General features: G+C 42.0%; 1 protein-coding gene across 3 annotated transcripts; it reads left to right on the top strand.

Moving 5' to 3' along the window:
• The first annotated feature begins 2,225 nt into the window (after positions 1–2,225).
• Positions 2,226–16,009, top strand: E2F6 (E2F transcription factor 6). 3 transcript variants are annotated; one of them, XM_039386949.1, is made up of 7 exons: positions 2,226–2,268; positions 7,941–7,989; positions 9,549–9,765; positions 10,061–10,219; positions 11,239–11,353; positions 12,628–12,775; positions 13,504–16,009. In XM_039386949.1, the coding sequence occupies exons 3-7, from the start codon at positions 9,611–9,613 to the stop codon at positions 13,548–13,550; spliced, it is 624 nt and encodes a 207-aa protein (XP_039242883.1). In that variant the 5' UTR covers positions 2,226–2,268; positions 7,941–7,989; positions 9,549–9,610; the 3' UTR covers positions 13,551–16,009. The 3 variants fall into 3 exon arrangements, with proteins under 3 accessions (XP_039242883.1, XP_027577865.1, XP_027577858.1); XM_027722064.2 differs by lacking the exon at positions 2,226–2,268 and adding an exon at positions 2,324–2,542; XM_027722057.2 differs by lacking the exon at positions 2,226–2,268 and adding an exon at positions 2,325–2,551.
• The last annotated feature ends 5,995 nt before the right edge of the window (positions 16,010–22,004 follow it).

Raw genomic sequence — 22,004 nt, 5'->3', positions numbered from 1 at the left:
CTTGATTGAAAATTGGTTGCTATGAAGAAAACTCCACCCTCTATCAAGGCATCTGATCTATCATTGGTGATACCATAACCTACTCCAAAGGATTGTCTAAATGGAAAGGCTAGTAAATAAAAATTAATTCAGTATTTTTTTCAAATATCGGAGTGTTATTTGACCTGTTCAGTCTGGCGTGTGAGAATATGAACAAAGTTCTTCATGGCTTTGAATTCTTCATACCAGACTGGCAGTTTTACACAATGCCCGATGAAACTGGGGAGGGGAAGTGACTGGAAATTTTACTTGAAGTGTAGATGGGGAAGTGGAACAGTTCATAAATTCTTTAAGCAAAAGGACTCCATGACAGACTTATCTGTTTTAGAGGAGAGTTAATTGCCATAAAGAGCAACCAAGCAACAGATGGGCTATTTAACAAGGAGCTGTTTTTAAAAGAAATGTTTTTGTCCAACAAATAGAAGTTACCTACTCAATTGGAAATTTTTATATTATTGCTGACGTTGGCAAATCAGCAAGGTGTCAGTCAGTGCTTGAAAAAGGTTATGAGTGTGGAGGAAAGGGCAGGAGCACTGGGGAAAGGATGTTGATAGGAGGTAAATGGACAGGCTGAGTTTGGACAAGCCACATTCACTCGTGTCTGGCCCAAGAGGAACATACCTTGCCCTTCACCAATGAGCCTCTCGTAATTAACTCATTCGTGACATGGGCATTCTATCTGTGTCTGCCCCGTGAGTGACACACGCAGCTTTGGCTGCCTCGTACTAGGAAGTCACGACAGAAACAGATTATTTGGCAAGAAAGCAATACTAATTATTCTCACACATATTTGCACAGCAGGGTGCTCTCTCCTTGCTTATGCTTGTCAGAGACTGAAAAGGTTAATGATTTATGTATTCTAGGATTGCCAAGGGACTTTTGCAGGCTTCTGTAGGACTTTTGCATTACACCTCTGATGCCCCATACCACCCCCCCCCCCCCCCCCCCGCCAATCTTGAAAGGCAGGAAAAAACCTTTGGCCAGGCCCCTCACAGAAGCTCAGCACAGACCCAGGAGATGCTGGAGGCTCGTGGCATGGTCTGTGACACTAATCACGGATATAGTAACTCATAACTTCTTCAAGTGGGGGGGCTTCTCCCCTTCACCCCCAACAGATCAAGGCCACCACTTCAACTGACAGACATGGAAGCTGCAACTACCAAGTTTCATCGCTGGACCCCGTGGGCGGTGACTATATATATACATATATATCTTTCCACTCTCAGCTTTTCTTTCCCTTACTCTCCCTTATCCTGTCTTTCCTTTCTCTCCCTTATGCATTTTCCCCCCAGGGGTTATCTCTATGATAGATGATATAGATGACAACAGCCAAAATGCTAACATACCTGTTCAAACAAAATTGTTAAAATGAACCCTACCTATATGTGTTTAAAATAAACCCTACCTATACATGTTTTCAAACACCGATTATTCAGTATCGTTTCACTCTAATCCACCCCAAGGGAATTATTGATAAGAACCTGGGTTACACCCCCCCTTTTTCCTGAGGTGGTTCGTAACTGCTGTACACTGAAGGAAGAAAAATCTCCCTCCTTGCAGTAACCAAAATGGTGAGGACCTCCTCTCTTTTGAGGGGGAGTTGTATAAGGAGCAGCTGAGGTCACTTGACTGTTCAGCTGGAGGACACCGAGGGGAGACCTGGTTGCAGTTACAGCTTCCTCGTGAGGGGATGAGGACGGGCAGATACTGATCCCTTCTCTCTGGTGACCAGTGGCAGGACCCAAGGGAATGGCCTGAACTTGTGCCAGGGGAGGTTAAGGTTGGATATTAGAAAACGGTTCTTCACCCAGAGGGTGGCTGGGCACTGGAACAGGCTCCCCTTAGAAGTGGTCACAGCACCAAGTCTGACAAGAGTTCAAGAGGTGCTTGGATTATACTCTCAGACACACAGTGTGATTACTGGAGTGTTCTATGCAGGGCCAGGAGTTGGACTCGATGCTCCTTGTGAGTCCCTTCCAAAATCAGCATATTCCGGGATCCTCCCCCTTAGCCTACACTGGCTGCCGCAGGGCTCGGGGCGCTCCCGCTGCCGGCACAGGCGAGGAGGAAGCGGGGGCGAGCAGACCCTTTTCTCCGCCGCTCTGGGACGGTGACGAGAGGGGGAGGAAAGGCATTGCTTTAGCGCATTCCCTCCCGACGTTCGGCGGGACCGGGGGGATGCCCCGACGGGGGCGGGAAAAGCCGGGACGAGCTGGGCAGGGCGGGAAGGTGGCGGACATTGCCGAGCGCGCGCACCGCGGGGGCCGATGGGTAATGGGGGGCGGGAGGCGGCGGCCATGACGGGCTGCGCTGAGCGCGGGAGCGGCCCCGCGGCGCCCCCCGCCCGGCCGGGGCTCGGAGCCTTCCCGTGAGGGCGACCGAGCACCCTCCCTCCTCCGGCTTCTCGGGGCCGGCCGGGGCGAGGAGGAGGAGGGGCCGGGCGGACATGGCTAGCCGCGATAAGTGGGAACGCCTGAGGCCGCTGCAGCCGGACACGCTGCGTGTGAGTGAGGTACATGGCGGGCGGCACAGGGAGGCACTGCCTGGGGATGGGGAGAGGGCGGGACATGGCGCTGCAGCCGCGCTCCTGCCGCGGGAGGTGGTGAGGAGGCGGCCGAAAGCCCGTCCTGCATCCCCTGAGCGGGAAAGGCGCGGCGGGCCCGGGCAGCGTGGTACCCGAAAGGAGCCATGCGATGCTTCCCCTCGCTCGTGGCATTCCCTCGATGCTTCCCTAGCAGACTGCTAGGGAAAGGGGCTAGAGTGCAAAGGGATGGGTTTTCTTACTTGTGTTGCCTGTAGCCTCTTAATCGAGCTAAATATTTTGTAGCTGAGTTTGAGAAAAATGGACTACGACTGTATTCTGTTCTTCTCTGAACATCTGTGGTGTCGAGGCACTTATATGCAGCTGCCACCGCAACTTTTAGTAATGCTATGAGGTAGCTAGCAAAAAACCGGGCCTACTTCTGTGAAACTTCTTAAAATTTGTTATATTTCTTTTAATTATTTTTGACAGTTGGGCTAAATGGTACTTGGTAGTATTTTCTTACAGCCATGAAAGAGTTTATGTGAGTTTTTATGCTGGTAATTGAAAATTTCTTATCGTTGGAAACCATTGTTGTAAAAAACAAAGGGTGTTGGGCACAGCTTCTCTATCTAGGTGTTGAGATGAGTCAACCAGGGGTGATGCTTTCCTGAACTGTCTTTTTGTAAACAGGGAAGTCAAGAATATGGTAATTATTAACAGCCTTGGCCGTAGTGGCTGTGTGTATTGAGTTTATGGCCAGGTTTTAGTAGTGGGAGCCAGGGATGTGTGGGGGGTTACAGAGTTGGCTTCTCTGAGAAGCTGCTAGAAGCTTCTTCCATGTCCAATAGAGCCAGGCAGCTCCAAGAGGGACATGCTGCTGGCCAAGGCTGATCAATCAGAAATGGTGGTAATGCCTCTGTAATTAAGAACAAAAAAGATAAGTTCTTGCACAGATGTAATTGCAGCCAGAGAAGAGCAGAGCGAGAATATGTGAGAGGAACAACTCTGCAGACCCCAAGATCATTGGAGAGGGAGAGGGAGGAGGTACTCCAGGTGACAGAGCTGAGGTTCCCCTGCAGCCCATGGTGAAGCAGGATGGCCCCCTGCAGCCTATGGAGGTCAATGGGGATGCAGAGATTCACCTGCAGCCTGTGGAGGAGACCCACATCGGAGCATGTGGATGCCAAAGAGAGGGCTGCGAACCTATGGGAAACCTGTGCTGGAGCAGGGTCCTGGCAGGGACTTGACCTGTGGAGAGAGGAGCCCACGCTGAAGCAGGTTTCCTTGCAGGACTTGGGGGACCCACACTGGAGCAGGCTGTGCCTGAAGGACTGAGCCCTGTGGAAGAGTGACCCATATCTCAGAGGTTCATGGAGAACTGTTGCCCATGTGATGGACTCACAGTGGAGAAGTTCATGGAGAACTGTCTCCTGTGGGAGGGATCCCATGCTGGAGCAGGGGAAGGAGACCTCTCTCTAAACAGCAGCAGAAACAACTTGTGATGAACTGACCATAACCCCCATTCTCCATCTTCCTGAGCTGCTGGTGGGAAGGAGAGAGGGTTGATGGGAAAGTGTTTTAAGATTTATTTTACATCTCATTATCCTGCTCTGACTTTGTTAGTAATAACTTCAGTTAATATCCCAAGTTTGAATCTGTTTTGCCTGTGATGGTATTTGGTGAGTGATCTCTCCCAGTCCTTAACTCGTGAGCCTTTGTTATATTCTCTCTTTCCCGTCCAGCTGAGAAGGGGACCTTGGTGAGTGGCTGACATCCAGCCAGGGTCAACCCACTACAACCCACCATGGAATAGTGGATGTTGAGGAATACATCTGGTTCAGGTGGCTCGGTTTCCAAGCTGCAAATTGAGCTTTGGGTGGGAGCCAAGAGAGACATGAGGCCATGAACTGCCCAACCCTTTGGATAACAAAGGGCAAGAAGATGAGTGGTGTTGGCCAAGTGAGTGGACACAGAGGCACAGCAAACACAGCCTTTGGATAACAAAAGGGCACAAAGACGGGTGGAGCCAGTGAGGTGGATGGACACTGGGAGGGACGGCGGGAGCAGAGGACTCAGGAGGAATAGCAAGACTTGGGTGCAGGTAGGCTGTCAGGGTATAAAAGCTCAGAGGCTTTTTTTGTTGGGGGTCCGTCCTTGGAGGCAACAGCTTGAGCTGTTTCTGTGTTACTGCGCTGTGAATAAATTGCTTTATGGAATGAGATGTCTGAGACTTTGCTAAGGAAAACCTGGTGTCAAAATAGTAGGGAAACCTGGTCTGACTGCGTGAGTGGGGTGTGTAGGGAGTCAAGTGTGGCTCCCATTGGTTCACTGGAGCCACCCACTGTGAAGAGGCTTCAGTCCCAGCAGTGAAAGTCTCTGGTGTTGGGAGTGTGACTGGGAAGTTTACTTAACAGTGGAGTTCAAGACCTTGAATGTAGTGAGGAAGGCTAGTAACAGAGTACAGAACATGGATTCTGTCTTTTCGAGGCTTCAGGACTTAAACTTATTCAGGCAACAGGTAGCTGAGATTTTAGGGGAGGCAACTTTCAAAGTTGGAAGAGCTGAATAGGTGGAGGTCAGTAAGGACAGAGACATTCTATCCTGATCCTCATGACAAGTAAATGTGTTAAGGGATGGGCACAGCTACATCTGCACTGTGGGGAGAGCAAAAAGAACATATACAGGAGTTGAAAGCAAAGACAGACCATAAAGAAGAAGGATAAAAACTGTCTGGACATGTAGGTATGAAGCTTGGAAAGCCGAAGTTGTAATGTTGAAACTAGCAAGGAATGCCAAGGGTCACAATGTTAAAGAAACTTCCCTGTCTGACCATCCAGGAGCTAGTCTGGGAGTCACTCTCACACCACCTGAGCTGGGACTGAGGCTCCTTCACAGCTGCACTCACAGAGATCAGCTTTCCCGTAGCGTGTCTCACACATCTGCATACTTAATATAATTTAATCTTGGTGCAACAACAAAACAACAGCTAGAGCTGGTGCCTCCAAGCAAGGGCCCCTGAACAGAGGAAACCCTGGGCTTTTGTACCCTCACTGTCTGGATGAATCACTGTCTGGAGTCCTCAACCCCTGCCGGGTCTCCAAGTGTCCAGTCCCCTGGCAGGACCGCAGGTTCCCAGGCCCTTTCTTATGCAAGGGTGGCACTTCACTGCCTGGTGCCTGGATCTCCCACCTCCCTGAGCTCAACCTGCAGCTCACACTGCAGTTGTACACCAGCAGTACAGCAGGGGAGGGGAGGGGTGGGAGGGGGGAAATAGGTGAACCTGCTGCTAAATGGGGCAGGTGATTTAGGAAGACTAGACACAGGTAAGGCTGCAATACTTGGCCTTCTTGCGTGGTTCTTCAGAACTGATGCCTCCTAGGCTTTGTGTCTTAAAGAACAACCAGCAGTGGAAAAGTGTCAAGTTAGGAATCTCTTGAGAAAACCCATCCCAACCAAGTCCATAAGACTTTCTTGGGATACATTCTGAGAGAGCTGGCTGATGTTATTGTGAGGTTGCTCTTGTGATTTTTGAGGTTGTAGAAGTCAGCTACAGCTTAAGTCAGCCTTTCTTCAGTCCCTTTGAAAGCCATGGAGCAAGTTCTCTGGGAAGCTATTGCCAGGCACGTGAAGAAGGTGATTGAATAGCCAACATGGCTGCCTGATTACCCCGTTGCTGATGAAATGTCTAGATCTGTAGATCCAAAGCCTTGGATGTCAACTACATTAGCTTTAGCAGGACTTTTGAAACTGTCCTGCAGCATTCTTCTCTTGGAGTTGGGATGTTACAGATGTGATAAACTACCGGATGAGTAAAAAAATCCTTGGATGAATCATCAGGATCAAAGAAGAACGGTTAGTAGTTCATACGTTACTCAGAAGCAGGTTACAAGTGACGTTTCTCAAGGGTCTATCCTAGGACCTGTCCTGTTCGTAGGAAGAGGATGTGAGATGCCCCCTCATGATGTTTATGGGCTGGAGGAAGGCATCATCAGACACCTCATAAACTTCAACCAAGGTAGTTGAAAATTCAAGTGTGAAGTCCTACACTGTACCCTGCAGTGGTACAGGCTGGGGGACCACCCTGGAAGGACCTGGGGGTCTTGATGGCCAGTGGGCTAAATGTGCACCTGCACTGTGCCCTAACTTTAAGGCATAGGAAGCTGTATTAGCAGGAGAATATCCAGAGGGTAGTGATTCTTCTTCCTTACTTGGCATGTATCAGGCTGCTCTTGGAATGCTGTGCCTGATTAGGCCCAGTAGTACAGAAAGGCTGTTAATAAACTCCTGAGGGAGCTTGTTGCAGCAGCCCTTCAGTAGAATCATAGAATATCCTGAGTTGGAAGGAACCCATAAGATCGAGTCCAGCTGTTCGCTTTGCACAGGACAACCCCAAGAATCACATCCTAAGCCTGAGGGCGTTGTCCAAGAGCTTCTTGAACTCTGTCAGGCTATGGCCACTTCCCTGGTGAACCTGTTCCAGTGCCTGACCACCCTCTGGGGGAAGAATCTTTTCATAATATCTGACTAAACCACCCCTGACACAGCTTCATGCCATACTTGCAAGGATCTTAAGAACTGAAGAAACTGGCCAGACACTTCACAGTTGTACATGATGAGAGGCTGAAAGAAAATAGTCACGAATTGAAACAAAAGAAGCCAGAGAGGTTGCAGCTTGATGTAAAATGGAACTTCTTCACTGTGAGGACAGGGAAGCAGTGTAGTGGGATGCTCAGGGAGATGTAGCCTCCATCCCTTGTAATTTTAAAGGCCCAGTTAATTAAGCCTTGCATAAGCTGCTCTCATCTAATGGCTGTTCCTGTTTGGAGTTGGCGGTTGGACCAGAGGTGACCTTAGGTCTCTTCCAACTGTAATGAGTCTGAATTTGAAAATGCTTCTGTTCTTAAATTGGGGAGAGGAGTGTAATGAAGTACCTGCTTAGGTTCATTACGTTAGTATCTCGCCCAGAGCAGGCTCTGCTGCCAGTCTTGTTTGAAACGTATAACTGTAGTGCTGTATAATAGCAGCGTATCTTCCATATATGAGCTGCTACATGGAATAGATGAAGCTTGGATTTATAGAGATTATGCAGTTATCTCTTTGTGTTGTGACCATTGCTTGAACACTAGGGCCTTCAGTGGTGTTTCCTGCTTTCCAAAACAGAGAGAGATATGCTGAGATTAAGGGCTGAAAATTCTGTCAGGAAATAATGAGCACGTATCCCTTCTGTCTGGTGACACTCCTTCACATTAATACCTGTTGAATTGTCAGCACTGTGATGGCTGTAGCATTTGAAGTTGATTTGGGGATTTCTTCTGAAAAAACTTCCCCTGTAAATAACATTTTATGACAGTTATTTTTTCCTTTTTTATTTCTCCAGCCACCAGTGATCAACCTGAATGTGCACAAAGATGCACAGCTTGTGAAAAGTAAGTTGCTGTGTTTCATGTTGAAAGATTATTCTTTAAGTATTTTATGGCTTTTTACAATGTGAGTACATGCTGTAAACAAATGAGAAATTGTAATGTATCTCATATCAGCAGAGCAGGAGAAATGCTGAACACTAAATGAAATAACAGATGTGAAGCAATACTTCTTCATAGTTTTGCTCTTAAAATTTGTTGCAAATATACCTTCCCACTGCTATAAAGAAAATAATGCTTGGGAAAAGTGAGTTATAGAAAACTGAAACATCATGCTGGCAAATGCTGGTTTTCAACTGGTATTAATAAATGTAAAAACAAGCTTGAGTGAATTTCTGGGTGTTTGGTTTTTGTTGGGGTTTTTTTGTTGTTTTCTCACCAGTTGAATTCTTTCACACATCTCACAGTAACACAGTCCAAAACCAAGTAGTTGGACCTGTCACTTCATGTTAAAGAGTGCACAGATTTGAACCCATGGAATGGGTGTGATACATTATGAGTAAAAGTATGTGTTTCATTCAACTTGGGAAAAATACTGATGTTTGAAGTAGAGCATTTTCTAGGGAAGTTTGTTTACACGTGCAGTCACCTTTTCTTAAAGCATTAGACTGGAGTATTGCTCAGCAACACAGTTCGAGATGAACAGATTTTTCACAGGTATGAAATACCTAGTTTGCTTTACAGGAGAAAAGACAAGTAATAGCAGAATTTAACAGTCTTTCATTGCCTCTGGCATCAAATGAGTGTGTGTGTGTATCATGTCTTTTTTGTGCCTCAAATATAGATGCTTTTTTGTGCTTTTTGCATACACAAATAACATTCTCAAGTTAAATAAGCTGTTTGTCAGTGACTTTTCAGCTGTTTCTGCAAATATGTTGGTAATGGATACACATAGCACAGGGATCTCTCTTAAACCTGTGGTGTTAGGGTGTCTGTAGATCTTTATTCTATTAGTAAATTAATGGAATGACCAGTTCTTTTGCCCTGAGGCCAAATAGTGCAAACAGAGTTTGTCCACATATTAAGTTCTCCTACCCCAGAACAGATTGGTCGGTTCTAGGCTGAAACAGTCCTGAAGCCAAGCTGACTCCTGAACCATGCCTGATTGTTATTTGGGAGGTCTGCTGGTTAATCTGGGCCAAAAGGGTGTGAAAAAACATTTTAATGGTGTCATGGAGCAGAGATAGAGCTGCATTTCTCTGGCAGTGCCCCTGACTATTTGTGTATTGTTAACCCAGGATTTCATTGGTATTCATTCAGTGATCTATCTCATGTCCTATGAACATACAGTTACACAACTATTAATATCCATACTAGCAGCGTGAAGTCATAAATGTTGAAAGCACGAGGGTGCATGCTTGCTATGTAGATACAATCACTGCAAACAAACAAAGGTATATGTAGTTAATAGGCTTTACATGATGCCTTTGCAATGTCAGCATTAAAAACTGCAGTGCTTCCAAACTTTTATCTTCATTGTTACTTCATCACTATCCCTTTTTTTTTAAGGAACACTTCATGCTTATGTAGTAGCTTACCCTAAATATTCTATCAAAACTTCACAGAAACTGTGGAAGTCAAAAGGCCACGATTTGATGCGTCCTTGGTGCTTTTGACACGAAGATTTATGGCTCTTCTCAAAAAAGCTCCAGACGGTGTTCTTGATTTAAATGAAGTAGCAACAACACTTGGAGTACGAAAACGAAGAGTGTATGACATCACCAATGTGTTGGATGGAATCGATTTAATTCAGAAAAGATCTAAAAATCTTATCCAGTGGATGTGAGTTGGCTTTGAAACTTCTAATTTCTGAAACAGTAAAACCGAACAATATTTAGTAATGTTTATAACTTTGAGAGTATTTTAAAGCATTAAATTACTTTTCATAGATAATATTTTGTATCCTTAGGCTGTGTGAATTATTTAATACGTCAACAACTATCAAGAGCAAAAGCACATGGGAGCTATTTCAGCAGAGTAAAGGATGACAGAGTTTCTGACTGCTTTCTGTTAGTACACATGTGTATTAACAGGCTTTTATTGATAAACATACTAAACAACTTTCATATTCTTTTAGAGGTTCTAATCTTGACCAAGTTGTTGGAAAAGCACCAGAGCAGCAAAACCTTAAAGATGAACTTTCTGACTTGTCAGCCATGGAAGAAGCTCTGGATGAATTAATCAACAATTGTGCTCATCAGATATTTGAACTAACAGATGACAAAGAAAATGCAAAATATCCTTTCAACTCTTGCATTACTTTAACACATGATTTTGGTTCCAACTACTCACATACAGAGTAACGAGCATAGGCCCATACCACAGGTATGCAGTAATACTTGATGAGTTTTAAAAAAGGAAACTTTTTGGTTATTCTGTATTTGTGTTTGCCAGTCATGTACCTTGCTTTGCAGTATCATGTACAGTCCAGCCTGTTCTCAGGTGTGTGCTGCCTGTGTAACCTTTCCCCTGCAGAAGAACGAAGTGCAGCAATGGTCTTAGTACCCTGACCATGACCTTGTTCTCTCCATTATAAAGTTCTCTAAGGGACAATCTCTACCATGAGATTGAGTTCCTTAGCGAGATGACAAATATGGACTCAAAATGGAGTCCCAGTGGCCTGTTGCCAAGAAGATATAATGGTATGTTGTTTGTGTCCTAATACTGTTCTGTCTCTTGAGAGAGGTTCCAGTGCAGTTTTGACTTACAGATGGGTTTTGGCAATAGAAAAGAGATTTCTTTTACAATATGACATAAATGTTGAATTTTGGCTTTAGGTTACAGTAAAATATTACTTAGCTCCCTTGTTTGCCAAAATGCTAAGGTCTATGCTCAAATGAAGTGTGTCCATTTTCTTTACACTTTACTTGTTCTGGTTAAGAAAATAGTTCTGTAGTTTCCCAGGAAATTATTTTCATGCTATTAGAAAACAGAAAGTAGTTTCTCAAGTACAATATTCCCTCTGCTTTGTAGATTCATGACAGCATCTGGGAAAAATGTCAAGTGTGTTTGGGGTTTTTTAATATTGAATATATTTTTTCTTCCTAGAAATAAAGAAAAGCTGTTTTCCACTTGTTAGCTAATTCAGTAGCTAACTTGTTAGCTTCATTTTACAAAGCTAATACTAAAATAACCTCAACACCATTGTTGACCACTTTTCTTAAGTTGGTATTTTGCCTCAGCATATCTTGACATCACACTCTTTGCTTCTGCTCATTAGCAAATTACTTTACAGAATCCTTGACCAATGTATACACTAGCTTATGTTACATACCAAGATATCCGAAGCATTCAGACATTTCAAGAACAGATTGTGATTGCAATCAAAGCTCCGGAGGAAACCAAATTGGAAATACCAGTTCCTAAAGATGTAAGTTCTCAAATTTGACTTTTTGCAGCAGCAGTCAGTAATTAACTTGTTTCCTTTGTCATGCAAATACTGGTAGTTCATTGTTCTTGTGTTCCACTGAACAATGCTGTAGGGATAATAGTCTGAGAAACTTACAGTATTTTTACTTAAATCATTAAATAATAGTGTCTAGGCTTTAGGTACCTGGGTCTTGCTAGAGAGAATGGAACAGCTGTAATAAAGTATGAAATGTGCGGTATAGTTGAAAAAAAGAAAACATTTTGTCACTCTAGTAGATCATGTCTAGATGGGTCTTTGATGGAGGTGGGGGCCGTGCCCTGTCCTTACCCCATGGTGCAATACTCAGGCTCCATTCCAGTCACACAGAGGAGCCAGACCTTTTCCCTCTGCACCCAGCAATGCTGCATCTACATACTGGGGCCTAAATACTGAGAACCCACTGCTTAAAGTAGTGCTCTGAGAGGGGAAATCCTGGAAGTGAGCTTAAGATAAGAAATGTAGCTTTAATTCAGCTTTCTTTTTGCATATGCATTTTTTATAATGTTCTTAATTGCACAGTCATCAAATTTGCCTTGCTGCGTGCACAGAAAGGGTGGTGATATCTTAGGAAAAGGAGATATGAATCAGTAGAACAAGAAGACTTAGTTCCACTGCATAGATCTCCAATGGTTTCCCTGGTAAAAGGAGCTGGCTCTTATCCAGTGGAGATGAAAAAGATAAAATTCCAAAGACTTCCTAAAGCAATAAAAAGACAGAATTTAAAAAGCTGTATTTTAGAGAGAACAGAATCTTCTCTCAGTTGTCCATAAAATTATATTTGCTCTGTGTCTTGCAATGTGATGTCTGCTGAAGGGAAGTAGTAGAAGTGATAGGGGTTAGTTGCTTTGCTGTGTTGTTAAAGATGCGTGCTCTTGATTTGTTTTCTGATCCATGGCATTGATTTGTCAAGTTTGAAATTTTGTTACTCTTCCTAAACATACAGTAAATCTTGGTCATATATCTAAAGGTTAGTAGAAAGACTAAACAAGTACTTAAGTGCATTTTCTTCAAAAATGAAAACTTATTAGCTTAGTGCTGCTTAAAAACTGTCCTGCAAATATATGTAATAGTCATTATTTATGTGGAAGTAGTAAAACAATTTTAAATAGTTATATCATTCCTGTATTTTTTCTGTTCTTAATCTATTGGCTTTAAAATATGTGCAAGAACAGATAAAGCATGTGTAAGATTTGTTCTTTGAATTTTTGAATTATATGCAAGTTGCTGTTTTATAGGATCACATAGAAGTACATGTGAAGAGCACAAAAGGACCCATTGACGTGTATCTATGTGAGGTGGAAAAAGAGAAGCCAGGTGCCAAAACTTGTGAAGATATGGATACTGTCACTTCTGAAACTGAACCATCAGTTCCTCCTGATGAAGGTAATGTCCTCCATTTACATTTTTATACATTTTTTTTTTTTAAGATAGTCGTACCATTCTGATGAATTTGTAAACTCTGCTGTTGTACAAGTATAATTTTCTGAGCATAGTTTGTGGGCCAAGATGTGTGGGAGTATAGGAAACGCCTGGAGGAGAAGTCTCCGTTGTTGTGTTACTTCACAGCAGCAGGAGGTCAGAGAGTCAGGCACGTGCACATACAGCAAGGCACTCTTGTTCCCTGACCTTTTCCTTCCTTCACTCATTACTGGTTTCCTGTCAGAGCTGCACTCTGTGGATGGAACAATGTGTGTCAGTTCTCAGCTGCTGCACTACAGAGTCCAGCTCAGCTGAGATTGTTACATGACAGTTGGGATGTGGTTTCAAATGAGTGCGCTGCTGTTGCTCATTCCTGCCCTGTCTAAGGGAGGGAAGACTAAGAAGAGGGGATGTAGTATTTTGATCTCCTAAAACAAGATTGGATGGAATATAGTCTCTCAGGAGCCCCAGTGCTTCAGGATGTTGTGGCATAAAAATAAATGTGGAAGGAATTGCAGTAGCTCAGAACACAAAAGAAAAATTATTTTTAGCACTGCTGCTTTATATTTGAGGGGAAGAGTTGACTTTTTAATCTTAGGCATTTTTTTACTTTATTTTGCTTGTAAAGTAAGTCAGAATTGTATTTTCTTCAGTGACAGTAATCACATTTCTTTTTGAATTTCCTTTCAAAGTGAGATCTCCGAGGGAAGAAAAAAACTTTTCTGAGATGCCAGATTAATTACAACATAAAAATCCAATACAGAGTGTAAATACTGTGTTATAGAACTTTTCCAAAGCTGCTCGAATCTGCAAACTTCATAACCTGAAACGTTCCAAAGTGTTTTAAAAAAAACAGCAGTTGGATTGATTCAGTGCTTTCATAGGATTACTTATCTTACCAAGTCAAAAGACACAACAGTTCCTGGAATTGCTTTTAGGAGCCTTGTTTTCATAATTGCATGGGATCTACAGAGCTTTGGGAAAATTATAAAGTATTTTACCTTATAATTTTAATTGACAAAAAACATAGGTAATTAATTGCTTCTAAAATTGAAGGTTGGAAAACTATTCCTGGAACAGTCTACAATCTGTGTGAGAATGTATAGAATGAAGGAATGCACTTTCAGTTCTGAGTTCTGCATTACTAAGCAGGATTGTCAATTACAAATTTAGCAAAGAAATGGTGTATAGGAAGCTTTTGCTATAAGGAACAAGGTGTAAATATCCTGAGAGTTATGCCTTACACTGTGTAGGTGCTGTTTGCATTGTTTGCATCCAGCTCTGCATGAACTATGGTATCAACACTGAAGTGAAATAATTGGGCTTTGTGTACATACCTGTATTATGTCTAGGTAGTTACTGATGTAGATTTATTGAGATAGTTTGCATTTCTGCCTTTGTACAGCAAAGAAATAAAATAAGCTTACAAAAATATGAAATAGTCTAATAAAACACATTGGGTTGCCTTTGTTGGAATTCACTGTGTAACTGCAAACATTTTAAATTATGTGAAAATTTAAAATCTGTTTTACATGGTGCTGGCAGTTAACAGATCTGCATCTTGTGATGCCACAATCCCGTAGCAATTTTCAGGAGAAATGTTGTGATCAATAACTACTTAAGTTGGTCCATTCCTGTTTCCAGAGTTTACATATGGCAGAGCTTCGGCTGAGTATCATGACGTCTTTGTGGCTCAGCTTGCAAAAATACATAAAATACTTATGGACTGTATCTGTATTCATCCAGCTTTAGTATCCATAAAATGAAACTGTGGAGTTTTGATACTGGGTTTTCTAATGAACTGTCACTATACAAATGCCATGCTTGGACTCACTTCACTCCAGTACGGAAAAGTGACACCATAGGTTTCGGGACTTTAAGGGGGTGCGTTGGCTGGTTTGTGTTTAAATTGGAAGTCCAAGTCCTTGTTCTCCTGATCTCACAGCATCAACAACTCTGCATCTACTCACAACTGGGAAAAAGTGTTGATTCCCCTACACTGGTTCAACAACTCAGGACAACGTTTGCCATAAAACAAAGCAGCACTAACAACTAATACTGAATGCTCTGTGTTACGGTGGGATTTTATTACATGTTCATAAAATCCTAGAATGGTTTGGGTTGGAAGGACCTTAAAGATCATCTAGTTCCAACCCCCCTGCTGTGGGCAGGACCACTTTCCACTAGATCACAGAATGATCGCTTAAGTTGGAGATGACCTCCAAGACCGTTGAGTCCAGCCTTAACTGTCATGTTAACTAGGCCATGGCACTAAGTGTCACGTCCAGTCGTTCCTTGAACACCTTCAGGGATGGTAAATCCACCGGTTCCCTGGTCAGTCTGTTCCAATACTTAAAAACCTTTCAGTGAGGAAATTCTTCAGATGGCCAACCTGAACCTCCCCTGGCACAGCTTAAGGCTATGTCCTTTTGTCCTTGTTCAAAACCCCATCCAGCCTGGCTTTGAACACTTCCAGCCATGGGGCATCCACCACTTATCTGGGCATAAGTATTCCTAATATTTAGGCTAAACCTACTCTCTTACCCATTACTCTTTGTCTTATCTGTGGAGTAAGGAAGTATATTTTTACAAAATAACCATCTTACAAATGTTAAGGAAATCTGTCTTCAAAAGCAGAACGTTATTTAAATGAAACATTAGGATTTTTCATTTTGAACAAATCTCTAGTGGCTGTTTTTCCTTCCTCATATGTACAGGTTTTCTAGCTGTAGAATTCATTTTTAACTACACAATTGTCACAGTGAAATAGGAGAAGCTGTAATATGACAATTACACTATAATTATTAAATACATCTGTTCTAATAGTGCACCTCTAGTGAAACAAATGGACTTTTGAAGATTAAAACACTGTTGTTACTATTTGGTTATGTACAATATTATCCACTTGCAACACTGGAAAACAATGTACTGTGTAAGCTCAGTGCACTAACTAACTGAAAAGATTTGACTTGGACTAGAGGAAAAATTCCTGAGTGATGCTGAACTTAAATACGAGTTCACTTGCAAATGTGATAGGACTTTACTCTGAATTTGTGTAATAACGGTTGATTTTTTTTTCTGAGAGGGTATTAAGGTTATTTTTGTTGAGCCCATATCTGTCCATTTTCAATATATTTGTGTGTGTAAGCAGCTCCCTTGGGTAATTGAGGACCCTACAATAAAATTAAAAAGCTCCAATACTGTTTTTGTGTTCCCTTCAATAAGAATGGCTGAGTATCTAAATGTATTAATCAGCAACAGCAACAGCCAAGATCCGTAATTATAAAATGCCTTGGTTTGCTGACTCTGTAACTGAAACAAATGCTGCAAGTTGCCAGGTCAGCCTGCATTTGATGTGGGAAATCACTCGTCAGTTTTCAGATATAAACTGCGGTTTTAAATAATGTGATTAGTAAAGAAGAGAGGAGAGTCCTTCATATTATTAGTGGTTGGAAAGGTCTTAAAAGCCAGCAAATTTCTTCCTTTCAAATAATCTTTTTGTTGTGTGTGAAGAGCCTCATTAATAAGCATAATTGAATTACACTGATTTCGAAAGTCACTTTAGCTATTGTCATTGTCAGTGGCAAAGTTTGCCTGCTGGCTCCTCATGTGCTGGGGCTGACTGCAAGCCTTAAACCATTGTGTTCCATGATCCTGGAGGGCTCTGGCACCATGCTGGGACATCAGTAACTGCTTAATAAGAATCTGCTATTTTTGGTTCCACTTCTGATCTGTCACTGGTAATTTGTGAGAAGCGTGTTGTGAGACGTTGTGTAGTTTATAAAAATCTACATGAGGCTTCTCACACAGATGTTAACTGAAGGATTGGGATACTCGTTTATAAGAAAACATGATATATGTTCTGAAGGAAATCTTAATGATATTTGGAGAAAAAGGGAAGCCTGGTGCTCTCTGTGTATGGTGTACATGGTTCCTTTCCCCCCGACAGTGGGCAATCCGAGGGCCTGGAGCTGCTCCCTGGGCACCCATCATGGGAACTTGGGCTGACAACAGCTTCTCACTGTGTGACCCATGAATGAGATGGTATTTGCAATCACCTCTACATTAAGGGATGGGGTTATAGGAGACAATCCTAGAAGTTGTAACAGCAAACTCAAAAGATTGAAGCTCACCACATCATTACTCTTTAACTGACTTTTATTAGGCCTCTGTGGCGGTGTGTCCTCCCTCCCTGCCCAGGCTGCAATATGATCTGAGAAATGCTGGTTAGGCCTCAGCCTTGATGAACAGCACCTGGGCTCAGGTCATCTTGGGATTATAAGAAATACTGTCTGTTCCCAGGAACTAGTGCTGTCTAACAAACTCCTGCTTTTTAATGAACAGCCTTGGAAACTTACTTTTCTTGCCTGAATAACAACCTAAGTGCAATAATATTTTTGTTATCAAACTTTCAAAGAAAGTTGACCTGAATTGTGGTCAGGATGGAAAATTATTATGACTAAAGCCAACTCTCTTGTGACCCTATGAACAGTGGTCCAAAGTGAGACCCTTTGATCTCTCCTGGACCACAGTGATCTGTGACCGGCATCTCCCTCTGAGTGGGGCCTCTCAGAGCCAGCAAACTCTCAAATTTGCTACACTTGGAGACTTGTGAACCACAACAAAGGATCCTGAGTTGATACACTCGACTCCTCGAGGCTCAACCCTTTGCCAGTTGAGAAGATGCAAAGGCATCCAAAGTGAGTATTTCACTGAATTCAAGGGGAATTTTTCAAATGCATATACCTTGTACTGACTCTGTGTGTGCATGCAAGTGTGAATATGCTACAGGAAATGGACTAGGAATGTTGTTCACTCAGATCCTTAAATACTTTAAATCTGTGGTAAGTCAGACCTGTGAGTTATTGTTGTGATATAGTAAATTCGATATGAATATTTTGCTAAATTGTTTAGCTTCAGTTATCAATTGAGTACTGATAAGTTAAGTGCTGTTAAGTGCTGTTTTGTAAAGTTTAAGTGATGTTGGGCCTTTAGGCATAAACTGTTGGTCAGGTCTGAGCTCAGTTTTGCATGAGGGTCTACTGTGAACCTTGTGACTCAACAGGAGGGTCTTCTGTATTCCTCTTTTTCCTTACCCTTTCCTATTCCTCTTCCCTGCCCTCTCCCCCCAGCCTCCACATAGACAGGTTTGGACTTATTTCAGTCTGGATTGATTGATTTCTGATTTTCGTTTGCTTTTTCTCAGTGTGCTTTAACCATCTAGTAAGTAGTAGAGTGAACCTTGCCAACAAACTTTGTCGTGCTGTCGCTTTTATATTAAACCTGTTTTTGCTGATACCTTTTCAGGTGATTCCTTAAAAAAACTTAAAACACTCATTCACAACAGCCTCTAATATTTCATAGCATCCTTCAGAAGGAAAATTTGGCACTAAAAGTGAAAACCTCAGGAATATAAAAATCTGCAAGAAGCTATTCAAGTTCCTGAAACAGTTTTGCTTTCAGTCTTTTGTAGATCCTAATACAAATCTGCACAGAACTGCTTTTAGGTAATGCAATATTGTTTTTCAGATAGATAAGCAATTTTGGTGTTACAGCTGTCATTTTCTAAGGAGCTCTTTTTAAATTTTTTTTTTACTTCCCCTACTTATAACCATAAAAATGTCACAAGCAGTTTACAGCCATAGTTGTTGCTTCTTTAACATGCAGCCTAAGCACATGTCATGAAAAATGAAACAAGAGTTGATAAAATTCTTGCAAATTAGGAAGGTGTCAGATCAGATATAAAGTTTCCGGAAATGGAAAGGCTGATTTTATATATTTTCTAATTACAAGACACACAAATTCTTAAGAGGCTTGCTAGCTCCTAAACCTAGCATGACATTTGTGTGCACAAACTGTGACCTCAACGTTAAAACTGACAGCTATCTGTCTGAAGAAAAGTTCAAAGTCCAGTGAAAACATTTCAGGATTTATTTGGATAATAAAGTTTTAAAGAGGATTCTACTAAATATTACAAGTGGTAGAATTTTAACGTGGCATTTGGAATGAGGGAAGGCATTAATGCCACTTAGAAAAGGACACATGATCAGTATCTCTCATGCTAATATTGGTAAGATCCATCTTTCCAAACTATGATGAAACTGTCTTCTGACGTTCTCATCTGCTAGGTTGTACTCTGCCTCTGCTCTTGTTCCAGAGTGTCCAGAAAATAAGTTGCTTATAGAATAAATGAATGAACCAACGGCTGAATGAACTCACTCCCATTTCCCTATGGTGACAAACGTGAACCTTCAGACCATTTCTTCCTTTTATAGCACAGCTATAAAAGCGCTCTGAGTGACACCAGACACTCTGCTGGTAGCTGGGCACTCAAGAATCAAACCAAGCTTCCCAGAAGTTTGTTGTGATCAATTCACGATCCCTAAAATACCTACAAAAACAGGACGATATCCACACACTGCCTCCATCCCATGCACTAAAGGAGGTTGCACAGAATTCATAGTTTGGAACAGAGAACTGTGATTTACTTGATAATGCTGCTCCCCGCAAATCGTCAAAGAACCTTTTTACAATACCTCTGTAACTTTATTTTTGTGTAAGAAACAATTTCTCACAAAAAAAGTCCCCCCAACAATGTGTGTGAGCCCCTCAGGCTGGCAAGAAGCTATCAGAGGTAATGATTATCTATCCTTATGTGGCTGAAGAGAAAACAAACACAGCTGAAATTACACAAAACTATCCTGTCCTGGCAGAATATTCATGAGAGAAATACAGACATTTGCCTCAAAAACTGCAGGATCAATTCTTCCTGTGATGAGAGATTAAAAGAAAGCAAAATAAAAGCAAAAACATTAGCATTGCCTTTCTTGTGAGATCAAAGAAGTCCTAATTGCAGATTTATCTTGGAGAACTGAATAAAGGGATAAATACAAATGTCAGTCTTTCAGATTGCCCAAGCTGACACACAGACTGGCAGTCCCCATGCACAGATCAGATTTGTTTGGAACGTATCAAAAACATTGAAAGCCCTGGACCACTGAGCAGCACAAAAAGCAAATGTGGATTAGTGTGTATTTATTGGTTAATTATGTTTTTCTCCCAGTCTGAAAGACTCTAGACTGTATTAAAATTTTACTGCAGATTGAAGCTCGGGAATCTTTTCAAAAAGGAATTAAATATGACATTAGATGATCACTCATAGAGTCTTTAAAACCAGTATCTTCCAAATAAACATATATTTTATTCCTGATCTGAAAAATACTGTTCATTTATACATGGAGAAAATATAGACTGCTTGGAGAGAAAAGGTTGGAAGGCTGTCCAGATATTGTCTGCATGCTATGTATGTGTCTCTGAGGATCAGTTGCCTGGAAATGAAAACAAGACAACAGTAATTGTTTACATAGATGTTGTCTGAAAACTTCTCAGGCATTTATCTTCTCTCTGCTGGCTTTGTGCCAATGGTCCATCGCTTAAATTGACCCATGGGAGCTATTTTTGGGGGGTAAGGAGTGAAGTCTGCAAAACAGCATTTATGATTCAGAGAGTAAATGATACAGCTCTAAAGGGAAAAAAAATTCCCCCACTGCTACTTAAAAAGTTTTTTACGACCTTTGAAATCAAAACCTGATCAGGATGGTGTCTGTTCATTCAATTCATTGCTTCCAATCAGTTTAAAACAATCAAGGTTTAACTAGAAATAGTCATTCAGCCATGTGCTTTATTGACAGCAAATGAGGGCTTCGAAATGGGCATGAGTTAAAACTGAATAAATTACACTTGGAGCTGAATTTTTACACTTTGATATTTTGTATAGGTAATTCACAGTTTAAAAGTAATAGTGGATTCACAATGGTAATATTGGTAGTACAGATGAGTTACTGAGATATAGAGCTACCATTATCAGAAGGATGAGATTTGTAGTTTCTGTTTCCATACAGAGAAATCTCAGTGTGGGCTTTTAAGGAGAGTTAAAAAACTGTCCTTTTAAGGACAGTTTTACTTACATATAAACCCATATATCGTTTCACCACCACATCACACTGCTATCAGGCAGCTTGCTGCCTCTGGACAAATCATTCCTCTCTTCTGTTCACATTTGCAGAAAGGAGGTGACTGTCTTGATCTCCTTTGCAAACTCCTATCAGTTCTGCTCTGCAGTGACTCCTAAGAGTGTGCCAGCTTCCCCAGGACCCTCCATAGGATGCTTGTCCAGCACCAACAAGGGCAATTTCTGGACTTCTGCTGTGTTTCATGAAGCAATCACAGTAGGTGCCAGGACCTCACAGGTGTCCTGGAACAGCAGCCTTTCTGAAGACAGCACCAGAGAATTCTTGCCTATCTCTAAAGATGCTGTCCCAGGGCTCTTGTTTTTACTGCATGTCCTTTAACAAATTAAATAGCAAAATACATTCAATGTTCCAAACACATAAACAAAATTAGCATTTTATTGACAGTTTCAGTTGAGAAGCCAAAGTCTACAAATGTACAAATAAATGTTCCTTATGTTTATTTTACATATACTTTATTTTTTTGCTTTTTTCCCCCTTGGTATCCTATCAGTCTTGTATAAAAGAGACAAGAAAATCTGAAACATTTGATTAATCTTCAAGTATAACTTGCCTGTTTTTTCAATGATGACAAAATTGCTCTCTCTCTAGGTTAAATAAACTGACATTTAAAAAAGCGTAGAGACAGTATTAACCCTTCCCTCATATCATCTCCCAGTACACCTGTTTTTTACAGTGGCCAGTGAAATGGATACGTCCTTCCAGCATTGTGGCCTGCATGAAATAAACATTCTAAACAGCCTGAACTGGTGCTGAGTTTCAAGGACAATTTTGGTGAAAGGGAAAAAGGGAAATATTATCTGCCATTACAGTTCCCCAGCTCTGCAGAGGATCCAACTCCACAGAGGAGAGCATCCATTTGCCAGCATCTGCATGCATGCTGAGCCCGGGGATGCCGGAGCTGCTCCCGGCTTCCCAGAGGCTGCAGGGCCACTAGAGGGATGTCTACAACCATCCTTCCACTGGCTTCTGAAGCGCCAAACCACCACTTCACTTTTCCAGCCAGCTGCAAATCACACACGGAATCAAACAGGAATTGAAAATGCTGCAACAAATATATCAGAGAGTTGCTCACCATGGCCTAGGGAGAGTATTTGGAAACTACCAGATGGAAAGGTGAGATGCAACGCTGGAGTCCCACAAGGCCCAAGTGAGCTGATCAA

This window comes from Pipra filicauda, unplaced genomic scaffold (assembly GCF_003945595.2).
Source record: "Pipra filicauda isolate LSUMZ 115617 unplaced genomic scaffold, ASM394559v2 scaffold518_size375886_pilon, whole genome shotgun sequence".
Classification (NCBI taxonomy): domain Eukaryota; kingdom Metazoa; phylum Chordata; class Aves; order Passeriformes; family Pipridae; genus Pipra; species Pipra filicauda.
This window is presented reverse-complemented; position numbering and strand designations above follow the sequence as displayed.

Coding starts and splice junctions, on each gene's coding strand:
- E2F6 (XM_027722057.2), top strand. CDS start 2,486: ATGGCTAGCCGCGATAAGTGGGAACGCCTGAGGCCGCTGCAGCCGGAC. Junction 2,552..7,940: donor ACACGCTGCGTGTGAGTGAG/GTACATGGCGGG, acceptor TTATTTCTCCAG/CCACCAGTGATCAACCTGAA. Junction 9,766..10,060: donor AAAAATCTTATCCAGTGGAT/GTGAGTTGGCTT, acceptor ATATTCTTTTAG/AGGTTCTAATCTTGACCAAG.